The sequence below is a fragment of the Mus caroli genome, unplaced genomic scaffold (genome assembly GCF_978045245.1).
Source record: "Mus caroli unplaced genomic scaffold, Mus_caroli_1 scaffold_15, whole genome shotgun sequence".
NCBI lineage: Eukaryota > Metazoa > Chordata > Mammalia > Rodentia > Muridae > Mus > Mus caroli.
The window spans coordinates 101924153-101951712 of NW_028227270.1; the positions used below are offsets into that span (position 1 = coordinate 101924153).

Below are 27560 nucleotides of genomic sequence, written 5' to 3' on the forward strand. Positions count from 1 at the left end.
GTAGTGATAATTGAAAGTCACCAACAGAAAATAGAAGGGGTTCAGTTGGAAAAGAAGAGAGTTGGGCTAACTGGTCCACCAACTTTTTTTCCCCTAAGTAACTAGAAAAAGTATTCTAGGAATTGTCTTGTTTTTATTTCCAGGAATTCACTCGTGTTGAAACTGTTCAGTGTTTACATCAAAGGAATGCATTTTTTGTTCTCACAAGCACCAATGTTTCCTCTTAAGAAGAGGGGATATATTTCTGAAAAGAGGAAGCTCTATATTAATTTGAGATAAAACCATGCCACTACTTGAAATGTGTGACCCAAATTTCTATATGTTCAAAAAGCTGCCACTATTAGTTGGCATCAAGGACCATTATTTTATCCATATCAGTGAAAAGTTATCATGGCTTATTAGAATAAAGATGGCTAGGTTAAAAAAAAAATCTGTAAAGTGTTTTAAAGTTTTGTTGATTAAGTTATTCATTGGATGATTAAAAATAGCATTTTAACTGACAATTTCAATATTCTTCTACTTAGTACACTTACGTAACCTTTATACTTTACACATGCATGATATGTTCTCAGTTTCTGGTTTCCACTCTTATTCCTTGTTCCAAGACCAGAATTAGAATTATTAGAAGTTTTAATTAATAAATTATAAGCTAATTTAAAATGCAAAAGAGTCACTAAAGTAAAATAGCTCAGTAGGTAAAGGACTTTATTGCCAAATCTGATGACTCTAGTTTGATTTCTGAAACCCACATGGTAGAAGGAGAGAGCCAGCTCTGCATGTGTTCCTAAAGCTGCATGCTTGCTATGGCATGTGCACATTCACATATACACACATAGATACATAAAATAAATGTGAATTTTAATGACATATAAAATATTTTATTGAGAGCAACCCGGAGCAGCCTGGTTTCCCTTCTTCCCAACTTTCTTCCTCCAACTCTCAATCCCCTAAGGCCCATCATAGGGTCCTTAGAACTTGCAGTCTACCCTCCTATCAAGCAGCTTAAGATTTCAACCCATCAGCTAAGGGAGTGGTATCCACATCTGCCAGGAGTGGGGACAAAAAGGACATCTGGTCATCTCAAGCTGCCACCTAGGCATTATCTAGTTCTGAAGAATTCCTGACCCGAATTAGCACGGAATTTGCAGATGAAGCACTGTTTATTGCTTGCTCCCATTTGAATCCTATATCCAACAAAGAGAAGCAGACAAAAGACCAACAGACTCAGATATTTAGACCTGTGTTCTTTACTAAGACCTGAGAGCCTAACATCCACTGTAGCAGAAGTCTAACCTGAACCAAGGCACACCTGCCATCTCCTCATGAAAAGGGAGCACTGCCCAACAGTCTGACAATTGGAGGTTGAGCTCAGTCTTCCCTAATACTTCTCTCTTCTCTCTCTCTCTCTCTCTCTCTCTCTCTCTCTCTCTCTCTCTCTCTCTCTCTCTCTCTCTCTCTGCCTCCCCCACTATACCCCTCAGTGAAAACCTCAAACCTCTGGCTAAGCCTTTCATCTTGGAAGGAACTGCTGATCATAAGCAACACCACCTTTGAAATCAAGAAAATCTGGAACTGTTGCAGGTCCCTCTACCCGCTGTGAGCAAACACTACTGAGAAGAAAAGGTTTTAATAAAGAACCAGTGATCCTCCCTCCCCTGCAAAATATTTAATTGCATTTGTAAAAAAAAATAGTGGCATATGTATCTTGGCAGTAACCAGCAGCTCTCTTGTGAGACTTAAGATCCCTCAAAATGAAGTATACCGTGCCTGGTATGTAAACCTACATAATGTCTTTAGGCCTAGTGAGGTCATGGTTGTTTAAACAATCTCCAACTACTAATGCATTTAACCAGCACAATTCCTAATAACAATCTATAAATATTTGTATAAATAAATATATATATTATAACCACAAATAAGTGTAGTCTTCACTCCTCATCAAATAAATTACAGAAAACCATAACCAATCAAAATGCAGAGTGTGAAACACAATCATAAACATTACGTCTATAAAACACTCCCACACCTATAACTCAAGGAACATTATGGAAGAGAGGGCAGAAAGATTCTAAGAGCCAGAGAGTCAGTGAATTTGCTGTGATAATATGTCAACCTAGTAACACCAGAAGCTCTACTCATAGTCTTACCAACATGACTGCCCACATGTGAGCTGAACAAGAATCTACTCAATGAATAAACCAAACTGGAAAGGGAAAAGCCCACAAGGTCTCAACCCTACAAAAAGAACTACAGAAAACTGTGTAAAGCTGGGAGTGAGAGAGGTGGTCCTCCCCAGGGAAAAGCACATCAGTTGATTGTCCAATTCCAAACAATCAGCCCTGAAAAGAAATATTCAAAAAATATCATATGGACTAAATCAGTTATATTTAGAAATATATATGTACATGTAATACATATATGAATATAATAATGTTTAATGACAAAAGAGGCCATAAAATTGAAAGAGAGCAGAGGAGTATATGAGAGAGATTGAAAGAAAGAAAGGGAATAGAAAATTTAATTAAAATACAATCTCAAAAGTAAAATGAAAAATGAAAAATATAAGAAGTATATGAAAACACAGTGTCAAGTTTATTGTCTGCTAAAATCTGAGTTTATGAAGACACACAATTATAGAGAATCTACAACTATCAGGAAGCCAGTATCTTGTAAGTTCATCTATATACTAGCTACAGTTTCAATCTGAAATACCATAATAGTTTACCTTTTTCTTTCTTAAATGAGAGTGCTAGAATTTGGATAAGTAAGAGTATTATAAAATCTGTGAGGATTCATGAACATTAAATTATAAAAAGTCTCAGCTAGGACTGTTGATCATAATCTTAGTTAATTGGGAGGCTAAGGCCAAGTATTACAAGTTTACAAGTTTAAAGTATTACAAGTATTACAAGTTTAAATCAAGCATAGGATAGGGTGGGTTTTTTTATTTGTTTGTTTGTTTGGTTGGTTGGTTTTTTTTTTTTTTTTTTTTTTTTTGGTTAGAGTGAGTTCTTAATGAGTCTGGACAATGTAATGAGACTATACCTCAAAAATTAAAGATAGGGGGCTGTGAATATTGCTTCGTTGTTTAACACATATGACTCTGGGTTCATTCCAAGTACTGTGAAATTTAATTAATTAATTTAAAATAACAGTAAAAAGACAGGCTAATGGCATAATATACTATTGATACAGGAATCATGAAATAGTGAGACAAAAACTTTCATAGAAATGGTCAAACCATCTATAAATGATGAAAATATTAACTATAGTTGAAACTATAGTGAAAACTATAAAACTAGTCAAGAAGGAAATTAGAGAAGACAATAGAAGATGGAAAGACTTTCTTTGTTTGTATAAAGGAGATAAATATTGTTTAAATGGCTACATTGTTAAAAGTAATACACAGGAACTGAAGAAATGGCTAGATAATTAAAATCACTGACTGCTTTTTCAGAGGACCTGGGTATAACAAGTATCTGAACTCCAGTTTCAGGGGATCAAATATCATCTTCTGGTTTCATGGGCACCAGACATGCCCATAGAGCATATAAATATATTTAGACAAAATAGTTATTCACATAACATTTAAAATAAATGCAAAATAAATGTTTATAAAATGATGCACAAATGTAATCAAATGCCCATCAAAATTCCAGTTACATTCTTCATAGAAGTAGAAAGGAAAGTCATTAAATATATATGGAAACACAAAAGGCTTTGAACAGCAAAATAAGCCTAAGGAAGGAGAGTGATGTTGAAAGTATTATAACAATACTGAACCAGACTCTAGACAAACACAAGGGCAAAACAACCCACTGTGGTACATCACATTGATTAGACATATGAAAAAATGGAATATAATAGAGGGTCAATAAATAAACTCATTCAGCACAGCTGCCACTCTCAGTGCATGTGAAATAGATAATCTACTTAATAAGTGGTAAAAGTAGGTATCCCATGGAGAAGCCTGAAACGAGACCCTCATTTCTCACCTTCTGCAAAATAATCCACCTAAACTTGGTGATTAAGACATTAATAGAAGGTGCTGAAACTTGAAATCAATAGAAGAAAACAGTGGAAACACTGTTAGAAATAACACACAATTATTCATTTTCAAAGTACCCAAGACAGCTTAGGTCCAGGTACAAATAAACACAAAACACTAGACCCTCATCACCATCTGCTATCTATTACTCTTCCACACCCAAAGTAAAAGTTCAGAGTAGAGAATGACTAGTGCAAGGTCATGTCTAGGATAAGTTTAAAATGAACAATGTAAAATGTAGAAATGTACCCACACATGGGTTTTTGTTGAGAAAAATTAAGATCTAGATGACATATAAGAATATATATTCCTGATTATCATGAAAAGAAAGGAAGAGTCATGTGTTAATGTACTGTATATTCTTTTATGCACTCAATGGGGTGACTGCCATTCTAGGCTGATGCCTAGCTTTGCAGTGTTTTAAGTAAAATTACTTCATTCACTTCTCTGAGTCTCAAGTACAAGCAAGGACCTTAGTTTCTCACAAACAATTCAACTCTGGGCAGAGAAAATAACTTCCTCTAGAAGACCCTAAATAGCTCAGGGATCAAAAGCAAGTTTGGATTAATGGGATTGTATCAAATTAATTAAAATGCTTATTAGAAAAAGAACAATCAACAGAGTGAAGAGATAGCCTTCCAAATGGGAGAAGTGTCTGTCAATATTCATCTGACAAAGGATTAGTATCTTGGTTATATAAAGAATTCAAAAGTTGAATGTCAGACACACACACACCCTGATCAAATAAAAAAAAATGGTCAGTGAAATGCAGACATTTCTTAATGATGAAGTCTACATGGCCAATAAATAGTTGAAAATGTGTTCAAAATCTTGAGCCACCAGAGAAGCAGAAATGAAAATTGCATCCCCTCCTAGTAAGAATAGCTTTTATCAACAGAATCAACAAATTGAAAAATTATTGCAGGAATGGTTGTAAGTAGCCATTATGAAACAGTATAGCCACCTTGAAAGTCAACATAAGAATTCATCAAAAAAAAAAAAGTAGAATGTCAATATTATCCAAGCATTCTATTTCTGTATTAATAGTTCCAAAGAATCAAAATCAGTTTACTATGGAGATATCTGCACATTTGTGTTCATTGCAGGAATACTCAAAATCATGAATTCATGGGATCAATGTAGATGAATAAGTAAAGAAAATTTTGGTGTATATACACATCTGTCAAAAAATTCCATAAGCTATATGATTTATAAGGAAGATGGGATCAGAGATAATCATTTTAAGTGAAATAAGTCATTCTCACACAGACTAATCTAACATGTTCCTTTTTCTTCATTGGTAGAAACGAAAGAGAAAAAATGGCCTAAAACTAAAAGTGAGAATAGTGAAAATAGAGAAGTTGGGGTTAGTGGAGGAGTAGACAGAAGCCAGGGGCAATGGCTCAAGCTTATAATCCTATCAGCCAGAAAGTAAAGGCAGGAGCATCAGGAGGTCAAAGCCATCCTCAGCTCTCTAAGTATGACAATGACATCCCTTTGAACAATTAATATACAATGAAGGCAATACAGCATTTCAGAATTGAAGTATAATCATTGACTATATGTTGCTATTAATCAATGATTATCCATCAGGAATATTTAGAAAAATCTAACTTCCATGTAAGATAGGTTCAAAATTAAATTGAAAATGACAATGCTTCAAGGATACTAGAAAGAATGTATTGACGCATATTGTATTCCATTCCCTAGGTTGAAGAAGTCCTAGGTTCTCCTAACCATCACAAAATGTGTGCCATACCCGGGGATCCATCCCATAATCAGCCTCCAAACACTGACACCATTGCATACACTAGCAAGATTTTGCTGAAAGGACCCTGATATAGCTATCTCTTGTGAGGCTATGCTGGGGCCTAGCAAACACATAAGTGGATGCTCACAGTTAGCTATTGGATGGATCACAGGCCCCCTCAATGGAGGAGCTAGAGAAAGTACCCAAGGAGCTAAAGGGATCTGCAACCCTATAGGAAGAACAACAATATGAACTAACCAGTACCCCAGAGCTCTTGACTCTAGCTGCATATGTATCAGAAAATGGCCTAGTTGTCCATCAGTGGAACGAGAGACCCATTGGTCTTGCAAACTTTATATACCTCAGTACAGGGGAACACCAGGGCCAAGAAGTGGGAGTGGGTGGGTGTTGTGTCCGGCCAGCAGCTCACATGTCTGGGTTCTAGCCTGGAAAGGCATTTTGGAAACCTGGAAGAGAAGAGGGGCTAGACAGTGAGATAAAGACAGAACCAAGACAAGGCTCTGCTCAAGGTTCAATTTTACTATTCCAACACTCTGTTACGAAGGAAGGGGGAGGGGCCTGATTCCCGCCAAATAATCTAGGAGTAAGGTTGCAGGTAAACACGTGATAGCTTTGGAACAGCAAAGTGGCAAGCTCCAGCAGTGGGCGTGGCAGAACGATTGAGCAGCAAGCTCCACCCCTGAGCAAGCAGGTTTCAGGCTAGGAGAGGGGAGACTACATCTCCTCCCTGTTGTTAATAAAAGAAAAAAAGAAAAGGCTGGCCTGAGGCAAAAAATTTATTTATGCTCAATAGTTTTGCCTGAGTTCTTAGGGCTAAAAGAAAAACCCATCTCCGTGGGATTTTCTTTTTTTTTTTTTTCTTTTTTTTTGTACTTTAAAAAAACAACAACTCTTTATTAGTTTCAATATCAACGTTTGTTACAGGTAACCACAAGTGTCTTCCAGGTCACAGTCTGCCTTTGTCACCTCCTTACAGGACAAGGAATGTTTGAAAGCCTCAGGATACAGGACAGTTGAAGCTGATAATGAACTATGGCCCATCAGATCAACGATACTGAAATCACAGGACACACGGACGAGGCTCACTGACCAGTTTCCACACGTGCAGCGAGCATACTACAGTGAAATCCCCCTTGTGTCATAAACGCACATCCGGCCAGGCCACGTGGGACCTGCAAGGGTCTCAAGACCCACTTTAAGAACTGCAGGTTTCCAAGAGAAAGCGCTAACCCGATTGAGTAGGTGGTGTCTGCATGCTGACCATACCTGGGATCACTTCTAGCCTTGACTAGAAACCACAGGGAAAATGGCATGTTCCCAGCCATGAACAAAGATGCACAGTCGCTGTTATCTGTCACTGGGATACCTGTACACCCAGGAATCCCCTTGGTTTTTTTTTTTTTTTTGATTTTTAATATTTTTATTACATATTTTCCTCACTTACATTTCCAATGCTATCCCAAAAGTCCCCCATAGCGCCCCCCACTTCCCTACCCACCCATTCCCATTCTTTTGGCCCTGGCATTCCCCTATATTGGGGCATATAAAGTTTGCAAGTCCAATGGGCCTCTCTTTCCATTGATGGCCGACTAGGCCATCTTTCGATACATATGCAGCTAGAGACAAGAGCTCCAGGGTTCTGGTTAGTACATCATGTTGTTCCAACAATAGGGTTGCAGATCCCTTTAGCTCCTTGGGTACTTTCTCTAGCTTCTCCATTGGGAGCCCTGTGATACATCCAATAGCTGACTGTGAACATCCACTCCTGTGTTTGCTAGGCCCCGGCATCATCTCACAAGAGACAGCTATATTTGGGTCCTTTCAGCAAAATCTTGCTAGTGTATGCAATGGTGTCAGCGTTTAGAAGCTGATTATGGGATGGATCCCTGGATACGGCAGTCTCTAAATGGTCCATCCTTTCATCACAGCTACGAACTTTGTCTCTGTAACTCCTTCCCTGGGTGTTTTGTTCCCAATTCTAAGAAGGTGCACAGTGTCCACACTTTGGTCTTCATTCTTCTTGAGTTTCATGCGTTTAGCAAATTGTATCTGATATCTTGGGTATCCTAAGTTTTGGGCTAATATCCACTTATCAGTGAATACATATTGTGTGAGTTCCTTTGTGATTGTGTTACCTCACTCAAGATGATGCCCTCCAGGTCCATCCATTTGGCTAGGAATTTCATAAATTCATTCTTTTTAATAGCTGAGTAGTACTCCATTGTGTAAATGTACCATAATTTCTGTATCCATTCCTCTGTTGAGGGACATCTGGGTTCTTTCCAGCTTCTGGCTATTATAAATAGGGCTGCTATGAACATAGTGGAGCATGTGTCCTTTTTACCGGTTGGGACATCTTCTGGATATATGCCCAGGAGAGGTATTGCTGGGTCCTCCAGTAGTACTATGTCCAATTTTCTGAGGAACCGCCAGACTGATTTCCAGAGTGGTTGTACAAGCTTGCAATCCCACCAACAATGGAGGAGTGTTCCTCTTTCTCCACATCCTCGACAGCATCTGCTGTCACCTGAATTTTTGATCTTAGCCATTCTGACTGGTGTGAGGTGGAATCTCAGGGTTGTTTTGATTTGCATTTCCCTGATGATTAAGGATGTTGAACATTTTTTCAGGTGTTTCTCTGCCATTCGGTATTCCTCAGGTGAGAATTCTTTGTTCAGTTCTGAGCCCCATTTTTAATGGGGTTATTTGACTTTCTGGAGTCCACCTTCTTGAGTTCTTTATATATATTGGATATTAGTCCCTTATTTGATTTAGGATAGGTGAAGATCCTTTCCCAATCTGTTGGTGGTATTTTGTCTTATTGATGGTGTCTTTAGCCTTGCAGAAGCTTTGTAGTTTCATGAGGTCCCACTTGTCAATTCTCGATCTTACAGCACAAGCCATTACTGTTCTATTCAGGAATTTTTCCCCTGTGCCCATATCTTCAAGGCTTTTCCCCACTTTCTCCTCTATAAGTTTCAGTGTCTCTGGTTTTATGTGAAGTTCCTTGATCCACCTAGACTTTACCTTAGTACAAGGAGATAGGAATGGATCGATTCGCATTCTTCTACATGTTAACAACCAGTTGTGCCAGCACCATTTGTTGAAAATGCTGTCTTTCTTCCACTGGATGTTTTTAGCTCCCTTGTCGAAGATCAAGTGACCATAGGTGTGTGGGTTCATTTCTGGGTCTTCAATTCTATTCCATTGGTCTATTTGTCTGTCACTATACCAGTACCATGCAGTTTTTATCACAATTGCTCTGTAGTAGAGCTTTAGGTCCGGCATGGTGATTCCACCAGAGGTTCTTTTATCCTTGAGAAGAGTTTTTGCTATCCTAGGTTTTTTGTTATTCCAGATGAATTTGCAGATTGTGCTTTCTAATTCGTTGAAGAATTGATTTGGAATTTTGATGGGGATTGCATTGAATCTGTAGATTGCTTTTGGCAAGATAGCCATTTTTACAATGTTGATCCTGCAAATCCATGAGCATGGGAGATCTTTCCATCTTCTGAGATCTTCTATAATTTCTTTCTTCAGAGACTTGAAGTTTTTATTATACAGATCTTTCACTTCCTTAGTTAGAGTCATGCCAAGATATTTTATATTATTTGTGACTATTGAGAAGGGTGTTGTTTCCCTAATTTCTTCCTCAGCCTGTTTATTCTTTGTGTAAAGAAAGGCCATTGATTTGTTTGAGTTAATTTTATATCCAGCTACTTCACCGAAGCTGTTTATCAGGCTTAGGAGTTCTCTGGTGGAATTTTTAGGGTCACTTATATATACTATCATATCATCTGCAAAAAGTGATATTTTGACTTCATCTTTTCCCATTTGTATCCCTTTGATCTCCTTTTGTTGTCGAATTGCTCTGGCTAGGACTTCCAGTACAATGTTGAATAGGTATGGAGAAAGTGGACAGCCTTGTCTAGTCCCTGATTTTAGAGGGATTGCTTCAAGCTTCTCACCATTTACTTTGATGTTGGCTACTGGTTTGCTGTAGATTGCTTTTATCATGTTTAGGTATGGGCCTTGAATTCCTGATCTTTCCAAGACTTTTATCATGAATGGGTGTTGGATCTTGTCAAATGCTTTTTCCGCATCTAACGAGATGACCATGTGGTTTTTGTCTTTGAGTTTGTTTATATACTGGATTACGTTGATGGATTTCCGTATATTGAACCATCCCTGCATCCCTGGGATGAAACCTACTTGGTCAGGATGGATGATTGTTTTGATGTGTTCTTGGATTCGGTTAGCAAGAACTTTATTGAGGATTTTTGCATCAATATTCATAAGGGATATTGGTCTGAAGTTTTCTATCATTGTTGGGTCTTTTTGTGGTTTAGGTATCAGAGTAATTGTGGCTTCATAGAATGAGTTGGGTAGAGTACCTTCTGTTTCTATTTTGTGGAATAGTTTGTGAAGAACTGGGATTAGATCTTCTTTGAAGGTCTGATAGAACTCTGCACTAAACCCATCTGGTCCTGGGCTTTTTTTAGTTGGGAGACTATTAATGACTGCTTCTATTTCTTTGGGGGATATAGGGCTGTTTAGATCATTGACCTGATCTTGATTCAACTTTGGTACCTGGTATCTGTCTAGGAACTTCTCCATTTCATCCAGGTTCTCCAGTTTTGTTGAGTATAGCCTTTGGTAGAAGGATCTGATGGTGTTTTGGATGTCTTCAGGATCTGTTGTTATGTCTCCTTTTTCATTTCTGATTTTGTTAATTAGGATGCTTTCCCTGTGCCCTCTAGTGAGTCTGGCTAAGGGTTTATCTATCTTGTTGATTTTCTCAAAGAACCAGCTCCTTGATTGGTTGATTCTTTGAATAGTTTTTCTTGTTTCCACTTGGTTGATTTCACCCCTGAGTTTGATTATTTCCTGCCGTCTACTCCTCTTGGGTGACTTTGCTTCCTTTTGTTCTAGTGCTTTTAGGTGTGTTGTCAAGCTGCTAATGTGTGCTCTCTCTAGTTTCCTTTTGGAGGCACTCAGAGCTATGAGTTTTCCTCTTAGAAATGCTTTCATTGCGTCCCATAAGTTTGGGTATGTTGTGGCTTCATTTTCATTGAACTCTAAAAAGTCCTTAATTTCTTTCTTTATTCTTTCCTTGACCAAGGTATCATTGAGAAGAGTGTTGTTCAGTTTCCACGTGTGTGTTGGCTTTCTATTATTTATTTTGTTATTGAAGATCAGCCTTAGTCCATGGTGATCTGATAGGATGCATGGGACAATTTCAATATTTTTGTATCTGTTGAGGCCTGTTTTGTGACCAATTATGTGGTCAATTTTGGAGAAGGTACCATGAGGTGCTGAGAAGAAGGTATATCCTTTTGTTTTAGGATATAATATTCTGTAGATATCTGCCAGATCCATTTGATTCATAATTTCTGTTAGTTTCTCTGTGTCCCTGTTTAGTTTCTGTTTCCATGATCTGTCCATTGGTGAAAGTGGTGTGTTGAAGTCTCCCACTATTATTGTATGAGGTGCAATGTGTGCTTTGAGATTTACTAAAGTTTCTTTAATGAATGTGGCTGCCTTTGTATTTGGAGCATAGATATTCAGAATTGATAGTTCCTCTTGGAGGCTTTTACCTTTGATGAGTATGAAGTGTCCCTCCCTGTCTTTTTTAATGACTTTGGGTTGGAAGTCAATCTTATCAGATATTAGAATGGCTACTCCAGCTTGTTTCTTCATGCCATTTGCTTGGAAAATTGTTTTCCAGCCTTTCATTCTGAGGTAGTGTCTATCCTTTTCTCTGAGATGAGTTTCCTGTAAGCAGCAAAATGTTGGGTCTTGTTTGTGTAGCCAGTTTGTTAGTCTATGTCTTTTTATCGGGGAGTTGAGTCCATTGATATTAAGAGATATTAAGGAAAAGTAATTGTTGTTTCCTGTTATTTTTGTTGTTAAAGTTGGCATTTTGTTCTTGTGGCTGTCTTCTTTTCGGTTTGTTGAGGGATTACCTTCTTGTTGTTTCTAGGGCGTGGTTCCTGTCCTTGTATTGGTTTTTTTCTGTTATTATCCTTTGAAGGGCTGGATTCGTGGAGAGATAATGTGTGAATTTGGTTTTGTCGTGGAATACTTTGGTTTCTCCATCTATGTTAATTGAGAGTTTGGCTGGGTATAGTAGCCTGGGCTGGAATTTGTGTTCTTTTAGTGTCTGTATAACATCCGTCCAGGATCTTCTGGCTTTCATAGTCTCTGGTGAAAAATCTGGTGTAATTCTGATAGGCTTGCCTTTATATGTTACTTGGCCTTTTTCTCTTACTGCTTTTAGTATTCTATCTTTATTTAGAGCATTTGTTGTTCTGATTATTATGTGTGGGGAGGTATTTCTTTTCTGGTCCAGTCTATTTGGAGTTCTGTAGGCTTCTTGTATGTTCATGGGCATCTCTTTCTTTAGATTTGGGAGGTTTTCTTCTATAATTTTGTTGAAGATGTTTGCTGGTCCTTTGAGTTGAAAATCTTCATTCTCATCCACTCCTATTATCCGTAGGTTTGGTCTTCTCATTGTGTCCTGTATTTCTTGGATGTTTTGAGTTAGGATCTTTTTGCATTTTACATTTTCCTTGATTGTTGTGCCGATGTTCTCTATGGAATCTTCTGCACCTGGGATTCTCTCTTCCATCTCTTGTATTCTGTTGCTGATGCTCGTATCTATGGTTCCAGATTTCTTTCCTAGGGTTTCTATCTCCAGTGTTGCCTCATTTTGGGTTTTCTTTATTGTGTCTACTTCCCTTTTTAGGTCTAGTATGGTTTTGTTCATTTCCATCATCTGTTTGGATGTGTTTTCCTGTTTTTCTGTAAGGACTTCTCCCTGTTTGATTATTTTATCCTGTTTTTCTTTAAGGATTTGTAACTCTTTAGCAGTGTTCTCCTGCAATTCTTTAAGGGATTTTTGTGCTTCCTCTTTAATGTCTTCTACCTGTTTAGCAGTGTTCTTTTGTATTTCTTTAAGTGTGTTATTAAAGTCCTTCTTGAAGTCCTCTACCATCATCAGGAGATATGCTTTTAGATCCGTGTCTAGCTTTTCCAGTGTGTTGGGGTGCCCTGGACTGGGCGAAGTGGGGGTGCTGGGTTCTGATGATGGTGAGTGGTCTTGGTTTCTGTTAGTAAGATTATTACGTTTACCTTTCACCATCTGGTAATCTCTGGGGTTAGTTGTTATCGTTGTCACTGTTTAAAGATTGGAGCAGAAGCTGTTTTCCACTCACCAGCAGTCTCAAAATCCTGCGGCGGGGGTTGTGGGTAGCTGGCGGGTGTCAGGCAACCCTGTGCTCCAGCAACCCCGGCGCTGATCCGGCCGGAAGTGGCCTGTGGCCCTACTCAGGCCGGTTTCTGCTTCCCTAACTAATGCAGTCTCAGGTCCCGCGTGCAATTGGATTGGAGCAGAAGCTGTCCTCCACTCACCAGAAGTCTTAAGATCCTGTGGCGGGTGTTGTGGGTAGCTGGCGAGTGTCAGCCGACCCTGCGCCCCAGCTGCCCCGGTGCTTTTCTGACCGGAAGAGGCTTGTGGCCCTCTGTAGGCCGGATTTCTCTCTCCCCAACCAGAGCAGTCTCAGGTCCCGCGTGATTGGACTGGAGCAGAAGCTGTGTTCCACTCACCAGCAGTCCCAAAATCCTGTGGCGGGGGTCGTGGGTAGCTGGTGGGTGTCAGGCAACCCTGCGCTCCAGCAACCCCGGCGCTGATCTGGCCGGATGTGGCCTGTGACCCTACTCAGGCCTGTTTCTGCTTCCCTAACTAATGCAGTCTCAGGTCCCGCGCGCAATTGGATTGGAGCAGAAGCTGTGCTCCACTCACCAGAAGTCTTAAGATCCTGTGGCGGGTGTTGTTGGTAGCTGGCGAGTGTCAGCCGATCCTGCGCCCCAGCTGCCCTGGTGCTTTTCTGACCGGAAGAGCTCCGTGGGATTTTCTAACTTTTCTTATGGTAAACCGTATCTGGATAAGACTGTCCTTTTTGTCCTAGTAAACAACTAATAGAATAGCGCTGAGCTGTAGGCTCTGACTTTATAATGCTAATTAGTACTGAATAGGCAACTTCCTAGTAGGGCATTGGATCCCTGGCAAAGGTTGACTGTGGGTGTGGCAGAACAATTGAGCGGCAAGCTCCACCCCTGAGCAAGCAGGTTTCAGGCTGGGGGAGGGGAGACTACAGGTGGGTAGGGGATGGGGGAGGGGAGGGGGGACTTTTGGGATAGCATTGGAAATGTAAATGAAGAAAATACCTAATAAAAAGAAAAGAAAAAGAAATATCCCCCACAAAAAAAAAAAAAAGAAGAAGAAGAAGAAGTTCTGATGAAAGGATGGACTATCCAGAGACTGCCCCACCTGGGGATCCATCCCATAATCAGCCACCAAACACAGACACTATTGCATATGCCAGCAAGGTTTTCATGAATGGACCCTGATATAGCTAGCTGTCTCTTGTGAGGATATGCCAGTGACTGGCAAACACAGAAGTGGATGATCACAGCCAGCTATTGGATGGATCACAGGGCCCCCAATGGAGGAGCTAGAGAAAGTACCCAAGGAGCTAAAGGGGTCTACAACCCTATAGGAGGAACAACAATATGAACTAACCAGTATCCCCAGAGCTCATGTCTCTAGTTGCATATGTAGCAGAAGATGGCCTAGTCCCTTGGTCTTGCAAACTTTATATGCCCCAGTACAGGGGAACACCAGGGCCAAGAAGTGGGAGTGGGTGGGTAGGGGAGTGGGGGGGAGGGTATAGGGGACTTTCGGGATAGCATTGGAAATGTAAATGAAGAAAATACCTAATAAAAATTGGAAAAAGAAAAAAAAAAGAAGTTCAGTGTAGTATGATATCATAGTTTACAGTGTTGTCAAATGAATGTTTCTAAAAGAAAAGTCAAGCAGGAGTTACTGGAGGCTCTATGGAGAAAGTGGCATAGCTGCCCCAGAGTATAAATGCTGGAGTAGGGAGGACACACTTTGGAAGTGATAGCAAGGAGTCAGAGTCAGTAGGAGGCATTGCTCCCAGCTGTGAGGATTAGCAAGTGGCTGGTCTGAATGCTGAGATGAGAGGCTCAGCAGACTTTGAAGAAGGTCTTCATGTAAAATGTCAGATGATTTCCTCAGAACATTGAAATTGATGGGCAAGAAGCATTCAGTCCTAAAGCAGAGCATCAGATAGAGTGCTTCCATTCTAGGTGATACGGCCTTGAATGCACTCAGTTCTCAAAGATCAAGTGTCCCCATCCAAAGTGATGAGATACATATTGCAGGACTTAGTGAGGTTTAAATAAAAGGATGTTTCAAGAATACACACTCCAATATAGGTAGTGCTCAGAAATGGTTTCTCTTACCAATGATGGGAAACTTGAGACACAGATCATTTTAATATTTTTATAGTTGTTTAGTTAGTGTGTGTGTGTGTGTGTGTGTGTGTGTGTGTGTGTGTGTATGCATTCATGTAGATCTCAAAAGACAACTCTTGCTAGTCAGTCTGTGGATCCTAAAGATTGAACTCAGATCAACAGGCTTGGTAGCAAGATTCTTCAACTCCTGACCCATCTTGCCAGTTTGATTTGCATTTTAATAAAGCACAAAAATGTCTTAGACATGGTACATCAGTATTTTTCCTTCTCCTCTTGCTTTATTACATACACACACATATACATACATACATACAGACACACACAGAGACACACAGACACACAGACACACACACACACACACTCATTCATCATTTATCCAGCTCTTAAGATGGCTAATGAAAACAACTAAAATCCTAATTCAAAGAAAGGACTGAATAAATAAATATATAAATAAGGATCAAATGCATCATAAAACTCAAGTTTTTTTTATTATTATTATATGTAAGTACACTGTAGTTGTCTTCAGACACTCCAGAAGAGGGAGTCAGATCTTGTTACGGATGGTTGTGAGCCACCATGTGGTTGCTAGGAATTGAACTCCAGACCTTTGGAAGAGCAGTCAGGTGCTCTTACCCACTGAGCCATCTCACCAGCCCAAAACTCAAGTTTTACTGTGGCTATGTAAAACTTTATATTACTTTTTCAAGTTTGAAAATAACAACTTTCATAGTCGAGAATACTCAGGGAAATTTGTTTTTTGATTATAGTAATATCATACTTCAAGGTTTGGTTGCCTTCTTAAAACACAATAGTAACTTTTTTTTTTTACATTGGGTTATTTTCTGGAAATTATCAATTTTAGTACAATTGTATCTGAATAATTTGCAGAGATTTCCAATAAGAAAACAAATGAGTATAACATCATCTCAAGAAAAATAAACATAATATCTGACATGTTCAAGAGGTAAGTACTTCACATTCTCAGCCTGTCTTTTGCAACCCCACCTGTTATGTCACTTATATAATAGCAGACGTGTTCCTGTGTAGAGGAGCAGGCCATAGGTATTTTCTTGGTTCATTTTTTCATATACTTGCCCAAGAGGACTTGTCCAGAAGAGGACAGGGTGTTAACTATCACAGCTGGGGCTTCCCCTTAGTGATTTTACCACTGCTCTTTTTGCATTTTTATTGTCTAGTGAGTGAGGGCTTTGTTCATACTGAACATGTAAAATACCACTTCAAGTTTTATAGAAACTTTTGATATATGGAATTCTTACAAGCAAACACCATATGGAGTCCATGGCTCTTTTTTTGGCAAATATTTGTCTATTCTGAATAAGAATGTGTGATATGCATTTCTGTTCAAGTCTATACTCAGCTAAGCTATAAAATTCCTTTCTCTGTGATCTAGGATGACTGGTCTGGATTCTAGGCTCTTGGTAGTGAACAGGAAGAAAATCCATAGGAAATCTGTCATGAACCATCATCCATACATTTACCTTTCAGCTGCATCTATACCTTTTTATGACCAAGCGAAGTCATGTAGAACAGAGAATTGGAGGTTTCAAGTGAGTTGGGATTTGAGTTCCAGACTAAAGACTGCAGAGCCTGTTCATTCGATTGCTTGACACTATACTGGTGGAATGGGAAGGCTGGTGTGGGTTGAGCCAGCTCTGGGCTTATGCCTGGTGGCTATCAGAGGATCTGCATCTGCAATACTGAGTGCTGTCTATTCAAATCACATGGACTGCCATAGTAATCAAGAAATAGAGGGCTGGCAAATACATTAGCTATAAAAGCAATGTTAGAGTGGCTCAAGCAAACATTAGAGTGGTCATAGACAATAAAAATGTGTGTTTTTAAAAAAAGAAATGAGGCTTGAGTTTTATATCATGAAGAAATAATAAAGGGTTGAAAATGGATATGTTCATCTTGATTTTAATATTATACTCTGTATGATTAAAAATATTTTGTATGATTTTTAAAAAAGTACAACTACCTGGATATTTACAGATTTGGATTGCATATATCAGTTAAAGAATAAATTTAAATGAAAAATATCGTTGAGAAAAAATTTGTAAACTCTTTAAAATTTATGAAGACCAAGGATTAAGGTGCATGGTACTTCATGTGTTTCTTCTAAAAATTATTTTAAGCATTTCCTTAATTTTTAGTGACAGTTCTGCTAGTTGTCTGTAGAATCAGCAATTTCTATAATGATTGAAAGTAAACTCTATTTACTTAGAATGGTGGGTGTATGCCATATGAATTCTCACTATTCATGGATTTAAGTGGTCTGTTGCTCATATTATAGACAAAAAGAAAGTTAAAGGGTGGGCAGACACAGGAAATACCTAAGAAGAGAATCCACAAGAACTGCATCTTGAGGAACTTGAGTGTCCACACAAATATGTTCCTTGATTTCCTTTTTTTCCAATTGTACAATTGTACCACAGCATCCACGGTAAAAAGACTTTTTATCTTTACTATCTGAACCAGGCTTATGTGGTTATCGCTGTCGTGGCTGTTTGTTAGTAGGCAGTGTATACCTAAGGAGGCCATGGTTAGAGGAGACTTGCAGATGTCTCACTGGACATGCAGAGCTTTGAGTCATGACTTTATCTTACGTGCCACCACAGGTTCGAGCATGTCAGACTTTGGCCTAGCTGTGGTTGACTTTCTAACAGGTGAAACCACAGTTCTCAGGGTCCTGTCACTTTTCAAATCCCACATTATAGGAAAGTTCGGAGGAGTTGGGTCAAGGCTGGAGAGATGCCTCAGTGATTAGAAGTCTTTACTGATCATGCAGGAAAAAAGTATATATATATATATATATATATATATATATATATATATGCACAGCAAACAAACATACAGACATACAAATGTAAATAAAAATGAAATGAGTATTTTAAAAAGCAGAGTCAAATGTCCTTATTTGTTTTTTCACTAGAGGAGACAAAACATGTATGAGTTAAAACAACAAACAAACAAAAACATAAAGTCACATTGTCCTCTCCACAACACATCCACATCCTTGCCATAGAGGACATGAAAAACAAGGGCTCGAGAAGAAATATTTCGACATTGGAGCCAGACTGGAACTGGCATCCGTTGCCTTGACTGCTGCTGAGACATCTGCAAAGGAGCATCTGCCTAGAGCACATGTGCACAGGTCTGGCTGCTGCTGTTCTCATTCTCTGGTAACACGACATTGACTCACAAGTGTTGGACAGAAACCGTCTACATCTCTGTAACAAGCCCACGGCACCAGGTAAGAGAAGTCTATGGTTTCACAGTGTAGAGTAGGAAATGTAGGCCTTGTACTAAGGGTCCCTCTGGAACTGACAAAGAAATATAAATAGAAAATATACTCATGAAGAAGCTATTCTCTGTTCCCCTCACACTCCACTTGTGCCACAGAAGGTCTTCCAGATGTTGAGACTTCAGAACCAAGAGAAAGTTGCAGGACTGAAGATGGATAGGTAGACACGGGAGACTAGCATGGAGATGAGAATGGAGGAATTCATCTTTCGTCTATTCCCATCTCCCTTTCAGCTGTGTGGCAGAGTCATACTTGGGTTGTATCAGGCAGCTACATTGGGAGTCTAACGGCATAGGGAAGCCAAGCATATTTGTCCCAGTGTCCCTTTGAATTAAATGCAGTTTTGCTAAAAGAGGTTTATCTTAGGACTGACTCTAAGAAAGGCAGGAAAAGGAAGTGAATGGAGATGGAAACAGGGCTGTAGCTACCTCTCTAGATAACTGGCTTAGGACAAGTCACTTGGCTTTTCTGGGCTCCAGCTTCCTCATTTGCATTGACATCCTTGAACCAACTGAGTCCTCAGGTCCCACCCAGTCCCAACAGCTGTGGTCCTATGAATGAGAGCACTGAGGGCCCTTGGTGGGTTCAGGACTGAGGGCACCCAAGGGGATAGGATGGTTTTCTTACAGGTTCCTCCAGATGCTGAGACACTGTGAGATCCCAGCAGGCACAGTAGTACGTGGCTTCATCCGATGTGACAACATTGTTGATTATCAGGTAAAAGGTACCATCATCCTTCTCATCAATTTCCAAGCGGGAGTGGGACTTGTCTTGTTTGTAAGTTTTGACTGAGCCATAGAAGATTCGTCTCAGGGGCTCCCCTTCTTTCAGTTGGTACCAGTGCACAATGGTGTTCTGAAGGGGGACCCCAGAGAGCTTGCAACTTATGTGCACCGTCTTGTTTGGTCTTCGGGTAAAGGAGAGCTGATCCTGAGATATCCAGGAGTCTCCATCTGGAAAGCAAGGAAGAGAAATCAGAGATTTTTCCAATCATTTTTATTCCCAGTTATCTCAGTACACAAAAATAACGAAAGGGAAAAAAGAAGCAAAATTAACTTACAAACACAGGTCAAAGACAGAAGAAAAAGCCAAGGGGTTGACATTTTAGTGGCTGCTGGAGTGAGCACCAGAGACAGTGAATGGGATGTAAGCTACAGTGGATTAATATGAAGCCCTAGCTCTGTGGCAAAGGGCCAGGGGAGGAAGGCAAGACTTATTTCTGAGCTGTTAATGGTCCTGCCCAATAAGCTGTGCCTCTGGGTCATTTATGACCTTTCTGGTACAAAGAACTACCAGGTACCAGAAGATGACATTCATCAAGGCACTCACTACAGCAACAGATACCATTCCCTCTGGGAGATATCCCCACAACCCCCACCCCATCCCTCTAGGAGCTGTCCCCACAAACTCCCTGTTTCCCTTAAGTGTCATTTCAGTGAGACCTCTCCTTGACATCTTTTTCACTCCATAAGTTTAAAGCCATTTTCATTTTTTTTTTTTGTAGTGTGGGTAACTGAATGATCTCATGGACATGGAAGAAAAGGATTACCACTCTATAGTAGTGAGTGAGATTCTCCACTGTCTTAAGTGTGTGCACAATTGATACTCTAGTAGTCTCTTTTGACTTGATTACTTTATAATAACAAGGGGTGTAATGAAAGATGTTATAATCTGCTGTTGTGAATGAAATCCTGTTGAGGAAAAACATCATTTCTTTGAACCATTCATAATTAAACTTTAAGAATTAAAGCTTTGCTTTATTGATATTGGGAGAACCAGGCATGATAGCTCACTGAAGTGATAGTGTTACAATGTGAAAGACAGATTGGTTAATTACAACATTGCAAACCACCAAAGGAGATTCAGGAAGTCCTTAGCTTCTTGGGCACTTAGAGTTAGTTACTGTGGCTCTGAGCTGAGAATCTCTGCTTACCCTCCTCAGTGAGTGGTCCTGAAGGAAATGGAATGCAGGCCTATCTCTTTCAAAATGCTTTGGGCCTTCCATCTTTTATTCACTTGCTTAGTCGTGAAGCCCACAAGCTTTCTTGAGCACTGTACTCAGGCCCCTTTCTAAGGAATTTTTCTATGGGTAGGGAAACAGAGACCATCAGGAACACTGGTGAGAGATGTCCTAGGGATGGGGAGAGAAGAGGTTATGAGCTCTTAGTGAAGGAGACAGTGCACTGGACCCCTGGACTTCTGGTGAACTCAAGCTCAGAGCACAGATGCAGCATAAGAATGCTCAGTAATCTTAGTCATATCTCTCTGGGGAGTGAGAAGGGGGAAGGAATTGTGTGCACAGGTAGGATCAGCCTGGATGGCTTGTTCCTGCTGAGTAACAGTGGTCTAGTTTTACTGGGAGGTATAAAGGGGGGACCTAGGTCTCTGTGCAGGTGAGTGTCCTGTGGAGGGTTTTTGTTTGTTAACAGTGCAGTATCTTGATAGAGTGTATCCCAGCATGCACAGTAATATGTTCCCGTGTCCTCTTCTGTCACTTGGTGTATGGTGAGGACTGAAGACAAATCACTCTGCCATGTCCTTGCCTCATATCTTTCGTCACTAAAATCTTTCTCATAGACAATGTTTTCTTTTGAAGAACTACATAGCATTCTTTGGAGACGCTGGCCTGGCTTCTCTTGGTACCAGTGTATGTATGCATCGGGCTTCTGAACACCTGTTTTTATTTGACATTTGAGAAATGCTGTATTTCCTTTTCTCTTGATGATATATGATCCCAGAGGTGACGTGAGACTGCTTCCCTCTGAATCTGAAAGATTAACCAAAACTAAAACTTTGAAAAGCTTTCAAAATTGTGAGTTTTGAATTTCATTTAAAAAAAATATACATTTGGTGTCCAATTCAAACCACTGTCTGGGTTTTTGTGTGACCCTCCTCCCTGTGAGTGTGGTGTGACGTAACTGGCTCTTTTTCCTGTATCCTCGATTCCCCTGAATGAAGGCCATGCACTTACGAATCCCGAGGGAGGCCAGTGTGAAGACTTGTAGCAGAAACTCCATCCTGCAGCCCTTGTCCAGGAGAGGCACTGAATATAAAATTTACCCAGGACCAGACTAAATTAGAGATGGGTACAGGAAGAGGAAGTGAGTTTCTGCAGACTGAAGAGCAGGGCACGGTGTTTTGCCATGGCTTCCTGTGGAAATTGGTTTACCTAACTCAGTTATCAACAAATGTCCCCTTTGTCCCTGTGAAAGATGTTTATGAACTGTCAGTTTAGATAAGCAGTTTCTTGTCCCGTTAGCATGCCTCCATTGTATGTATCATCGAAGTTTGGAAATACTGCACATGTGGAGTGGTCACTCCCTGCTCTTCTCAAACCCTGTAAATAGTGATTTCAGCTTTAGGTGGACATTTTTAAGTTGCACTTATGAGAGAGAATTCTTGGTCCTTTCTGGTCAGAAATGATTGTCTTGTTAAAAAGATTAACATTCTTTATTGGGTTGCTCCTAAAATGCAAACAGACTTAATAATGCATGAGAGGGGGACAGACAGACAAGAGAGAAAGGGAGAAAGGAAGAAGGTGTGAAAGAGAGTCATAAATAGAGAAAAGAGGGGTGAGGTGGAGAAGAGATGGGAGGAGAGGAAAAGAGGGGAGGGGAGGAAAGGGGAGGAGAGGAAAAAGGAGTGAAATTTTTTTTTAAGTATGCATCGTGGGAGCTGTTCACTCCTCATTATTACCCTGGTATATTATCTGGTATTTTTGAGCACTGGTCTGAGGCATGGGGAGAACTTGCTTAGTTATGATCAACATTGTCTTCTAGGTAATCTAGACAAAGGAGATGCCTTTCTCATTCTACTTTTGAATGTTACCATTAAATGGGCACATTAGAGTGGCTCTATTGGGCTGATTCCTCCTTATTACCAATGAGTACATGATTGATAGTGATCACTACAAAGCACAGAAGGAGAAGATAAGCTACTCAGCTTTGCACCATCAACAGTGGTGCTGGGCAGCATAGTAACATGATCAGGTTCCTATCATGAATCCAGAGCCAGACCTAGCTAGAGAGACCATCATGGAAGATTACCTAGTTCTCTACTCCTTGGGAAAATATCAAACCTGATGAGGGACATGAGCTGGCTGTAACACAACCTCTCTTCTGAAAATGTCACCAGTCTGCCTTGCCAGGGAGTGTAGTTGGGGGTCCACAGCCTGCTTGGGGTATGAGGAAGTCACAATATAAATGATGTTGTTTCCACTCACCTCCAATTCATTTCTGCTGTTTCCCATTAGCACTATGAAGCTGTTGATAAGAGGACATTTTGTGCCCAAAGCAAAACTAATTTTCTGTGGATTAACTGAATAAAAACCTCAAGTTAGTGAAGGGAACTTGTTTTCTAGGAAATAAGGTAGCTCCTGAAAATTTGCACTGATTTTCTAAACAATTTTCCAAAGAATGTAAAAAATATATACATTTATATGTGGGTAGCACACTACATTGTATAGAAAGTTTCTGTGCATTTAAGTACAGAGAAAATACATAGCAATCTACTATTTCTATCAAGGAGTCAAAGAAGATACCAGGCCAGCTGCAAATAGGTTCAGCTTCTAGTTGTCCTGAGCTGTGGGCTGGTTCATTCCGTGAACAGCCTGGCACCAAGACTTCTGTGACTCAGACTGTAAGTATCCCAGAGGGCCTTGGGAAAGGAGCTTTAAACTCAGGAACACTAGACTAAGAATTGAATTTTTTTTTTTTTTTTTTTTTTTTTTGCTTGCCCAGCAAGGTTCTGGAAATCACATGCTGCTGAGGCCAAGGACTCAGAATATGAATCAAAATAATAACAATTACATTTTCTGATATGCAATATCACCATGTGATCAGTCCCAGCTGGTGAACATTAGTCAAACGCAAGGCCTACCCACTTGTAAAAATACTGTCTATTATTTAAAATGGTCCTTGCCACAGTTCCTTCAAGTTAATTTTATGATCTTATCCTTTTGAAGTTAAGAGAGTGGGTCAAAGATAGGTGAGGTAATTTACCCAAACAACTAATATGAAAAGCTTGCAAGTATAACAAAGAGCCATTAAGAAAACGGTGGCACATGGATAAACAAATTAAGATAACCATCATAAGTATCATTCATCAGTTAGCAATCACTGGGAGCAAAAGATAAATCTATTGTATTTATTTACCTGTGACAGGTTTGATGCATTCCAAGTGCTGGGATTATAATAGGTACAGAAACCATCATGCCTGTTTTATGTAAGGCCATGGAGGGAGTCCAGGACCTTGCACTGGGTAAGCATTCTACCAAATGAGCTATGGACTTAGCTGCAACAAATGTATTGTTTTTTAAGTGCCAAGTAATAACTGCCTTAGGCCACCTGAGCATCATTTACAACTCCTCACCTCGGCTGCTCACTGCAACTTCTTCTTTATTATATTATATAAATAATTTCAGTGCTAAATACATACATCAGCATGTTAGATCTATTGCATGTACATTAACAGTTTATGTCACAGAAGCCTTTCGTTGGCATGTGTAAACTCTATGGCAGCACCAGGAATGTTTTAAATCACCTATTTTTTCACAATCATTTTCTATTTAATCACTTTTGTCAGTAAATATGTTCATTTATCTCAAAGCTTATAATATAAATCATCTCTGTAGCCAACACAGTCCTAATAAATATGTTGTAGCAGGCTTTTTAATCGAACACACAAGGCTCCAAGGTTACTTGTCCCAGTAAGCCCTTGGAGGCCTCCAGGCAAAAGCTAGAGACCCACCAAGGACACAAGGTTGAGACATTTACCAAGTTTTGGCTTCTCTGTCTTCTATCTCTGGCAATATACGTTTGGAGAGGGCATTTTAAGCTACTAGGGTCTTTATAATGAGGCTAGAATGAGAAGGGAGGGAGAAAGGAGGGGGATACAGGAGAGATAGGATCAGTGTGCACTTCCCTATTTGAGCAGCCTGAATGGACACACACATTCACTAATACAAGCGGTTTCTCCCTGTATTCTTCTTTTGACCTTAAAGGTCCCTTCCATCCACTACTACAAAGTAGTTAGCTTTTTCCATTTTGTTAACAGTTCTTTAAAGACTGCTTAACAACCACATGTAATTTTGTCACTTTAGATCCACAGATAAGGTACCCCCCTTGTCTCTTCTGCATCACTTCCACATTCATCAAGTTTCCATCCCAGGCTTTATTTATCCTAAAGTTCAGGCTGAGGCACTTTGTACTGTTCTCTTGAGAATCGAGTGAAATCATGAACATCAAACCCTTAGCTCAAAGAGTATACGAAGCTCAGTTCAAGCCTTTTGTCCACTTCTTTCTAGATAGGTCCTTATCCTTATAGACTGTTTTCCACAGTCTCCTTACAGTTGTGCCTATGCACACATTAGGTGAGAAGCAATATCCACTGAGATTTGGACACTCTGCTTGTTCCCATGGTAGAGTACGATGTTCAGAAGCCATTATGTACAGACTGTAGCACCAGGGTGCTGAGTCTGTCCCTGGGAGGTGCAAAGTGCACCTAAGTGTTCTCTCATTCAACGTTCAGTGACACCTCTATTTAATCATTCGACCTGATCCTTAGAGGGAAGGAATGGAGCGCAAGCATATTGTAGATAGTTCAGAGACTGTAGCTAAACTGCATGTTTAACTGTGAGATGTTATATTAGTTAACTTGAGCACTATAAAGATATCTACAGGGAGAATTTTTCCTCACTAGAGTTAAAGAAGGTGGACCCTAAATTTTTACATCTTTACATTTAATGTTGCATCTGAGCACCTATCTTTTAAATGTTCCCAATTATCCAAATAGAAGTGAGAAAATAAACATGTAAAAGAGTCGTCAATAATTATTTTTTTGCTTTCCAACTTACGAGTGATAGTTAATTTTTCTGTTGATGCAAGGAGCAGGTGTTATTTTTCTTTTCAAGTCATTGAACTTCTTATGTAGGGTTTTCTTCTTTGTTTTTTACAGAATTCTACAGTCCTGAGTGCAAGAGCTTTCCCAGAGCAGATCAAACTTTGTCCCAACTTTGTCCTGAGTGGCACTGAGCTGCATCCCACATGCAGGATTCTGTTTTGTTGTCATTTCAGGAAGGAGAGGATTATCTCGTATAGCCATTTTTTTCCCAGAAAGATCTTAGGATACTGATAATGGGCATCAAACTTTTACATTTGCCAGACTTTCCAACCTCTGAAAGCCCCTGATGGTCCTGAATGAAATTCATTACCTCTGAAATAGTTACACCCTTCTTTTGACACAACTCTATCTTGCCTTCTTTATAAATTCAGTTATGGGAAACTTCTGTACAGCTAAAAAAGAAGCCAATCATGCAGTGAGCCTGCCATCCTGGTTGAATTTGTCCCAGATGTTCTCATTCAGCAGGAAACAGTGCTAACCAGCCCTTGATAGCAAGATAGCCCCTGAGGCTTCACTTGGATAGGAGAATCCACGTCGTTGCATGGAAAGTTCTGAAAGTGTTGTAAGGAGTGATTCAGGTGGTTCAAGGCTCAGATGGTGCCCCCAACTGAACAGCAGGTGGTTGCCCAAGCTAAGAAGGATGTGGTTTGGGACATAGGTTCGGGGGTGGGGGGCTGGTTCTTGTATAGGCTATTCTGGAAGCTCAGATGCCGTGCTTTAGCCGTAGGAACAGTAGTAGATAGCTTCGTCTTCTTCCTCCAAGGAATATATTGTCAATGTCGATGTAGAAGCACTAGAATTTTTACTTGCCTCCATTTTCTTGTACTCCTTACCTAAGGAAACATGGGTAGGGGTTGCAAGGACGTATAACAGAAACTCTAAACCTTGGTTTGGTTTCTGCCGGTACCAGTGTATGGTTACACTTCTAAAGCTTTCGATGAAAACTTTACAGGATATTTGTGCAGTCTCATCTCTTGCTCTGGAAATTGATATTTCAGGTTGCTCCAACTTCCCATGTCCAACTGCAAGCAAAAGAGAAAAACACCCATGAATGACTGGCAGGGGAAGAAACAGCAATGTGGACGGACTTCGTTCTCAGCTGCACAGGGACCTGACAGTGGCAACTCACATGTCAAGAGGCATAAGAAAATGACTACTTTCAGGAGTGGATTCTCATCTGCCAGCTTGGCTTCCCAGGGAAGATATAAAGGAAGCAGGGCTTGTGAGCCAGGGTTCTTCATGGTCTGCTGTAGTTATTAACGGTTCTGGGTTTCCTGGCTAACATAAGCTGTTCAGATCAGTACAGTGCGTAAGTTTCAGCTGTTCTTCTCAGGGTGGGGCACCATGAGTGCAGTCTCCTCATCCTTCCCCCCTTCCCTAGCTCACTGCAGAGTAGCTGTTCTGAGCTATGAAGACATACTTGCTATGTTCTTTCCATGTCTAAACTTCCATGATTTGCTATATTTTCAGACCCGAGGAAACACAAACAACTGACCTTAATTGTCTAACAGTGACAAATTGGCCTTTGAAATGGGTTGCTGACTTTACCTAACATGCCAACTGTGGAAGCACGGGATACTTTATATGGTTTTTTGAATCAGTTGGGTATCACTAAGTCAGTAGTTCGGGGTGGGTGATCAACTAATTTGTACATCTAGTCCCTTTAAGAATGAATCATATGACAGACCAGCTATAGAAATCAGATTTTTCTCTGAAGAATGGAACTTTCCATGAGCAAATGTCAGAGCAGCTGTACTTTTAAATCAGTATTAACTTCAATATGTATTGAGAGCTTTATGATTAGTTTAGTATCTTGTATTATTTAAGTATACTCTTTTATATTTCTAGACGTTCAGGGTAGGTCTTATGAGCATCTCTGTTTGACAAATAATATCATTAAAATAGTTTAAATATTTTGTACTCATTTACTATTCATTAATAGTAATAAGGCTGTTTGGTGTCATTCATATTTGTATATGTATACACATGACTTTAAACATGATACACACAATTGACTTTAAATTTCATTTTGATTTTCCCATTGTGTGGAATAGCTCCCATCTTTATATTTATATGAACATCATTTTTAAGAACCAATGGCAGTTAAATGCCCTCCTATAGATCACAATCTTGCAGAAAACTAGCTTTCTCTGCTTTGATTTTTACGTATGTAC

At 39.8% G+C, this 27560-nt stretch overlaps 1 protein-coding gene and 1 pseudogene across 1 annotated transcript in view; one reads left to right on the forward strand and one right to left on the reverse strand.

Moving 5' to 3' along the window:
* Tarp (TCR gamma alternate reading frame protein) overlaps positions 1–26627 on the reverse strand; it is a 33121-nt gene extending 6494 nt beyond the window's left edge. The window contains exons 1-2 of the mRNA XM_085830807.1: positions 26516–26627; positions 26110–26408 (exon numbers count right to left, since the gene is read on the reverse strand). Of these exons, the coding sequence (XP_085686933.1) occupies positions 26110–26408; positions 26516–26627 (411 nt within the window). The remainder of the gene's footprint in view (positions 1–26109; positions 26409–26515) is intronic.
* Positions 284–1366, forward strand: LOC115029100 (putative protein T-ENOL pseudogene; annotated as a pseudogene).
* Positions 26628–27560: the final 933 nt, after the last annotated feature.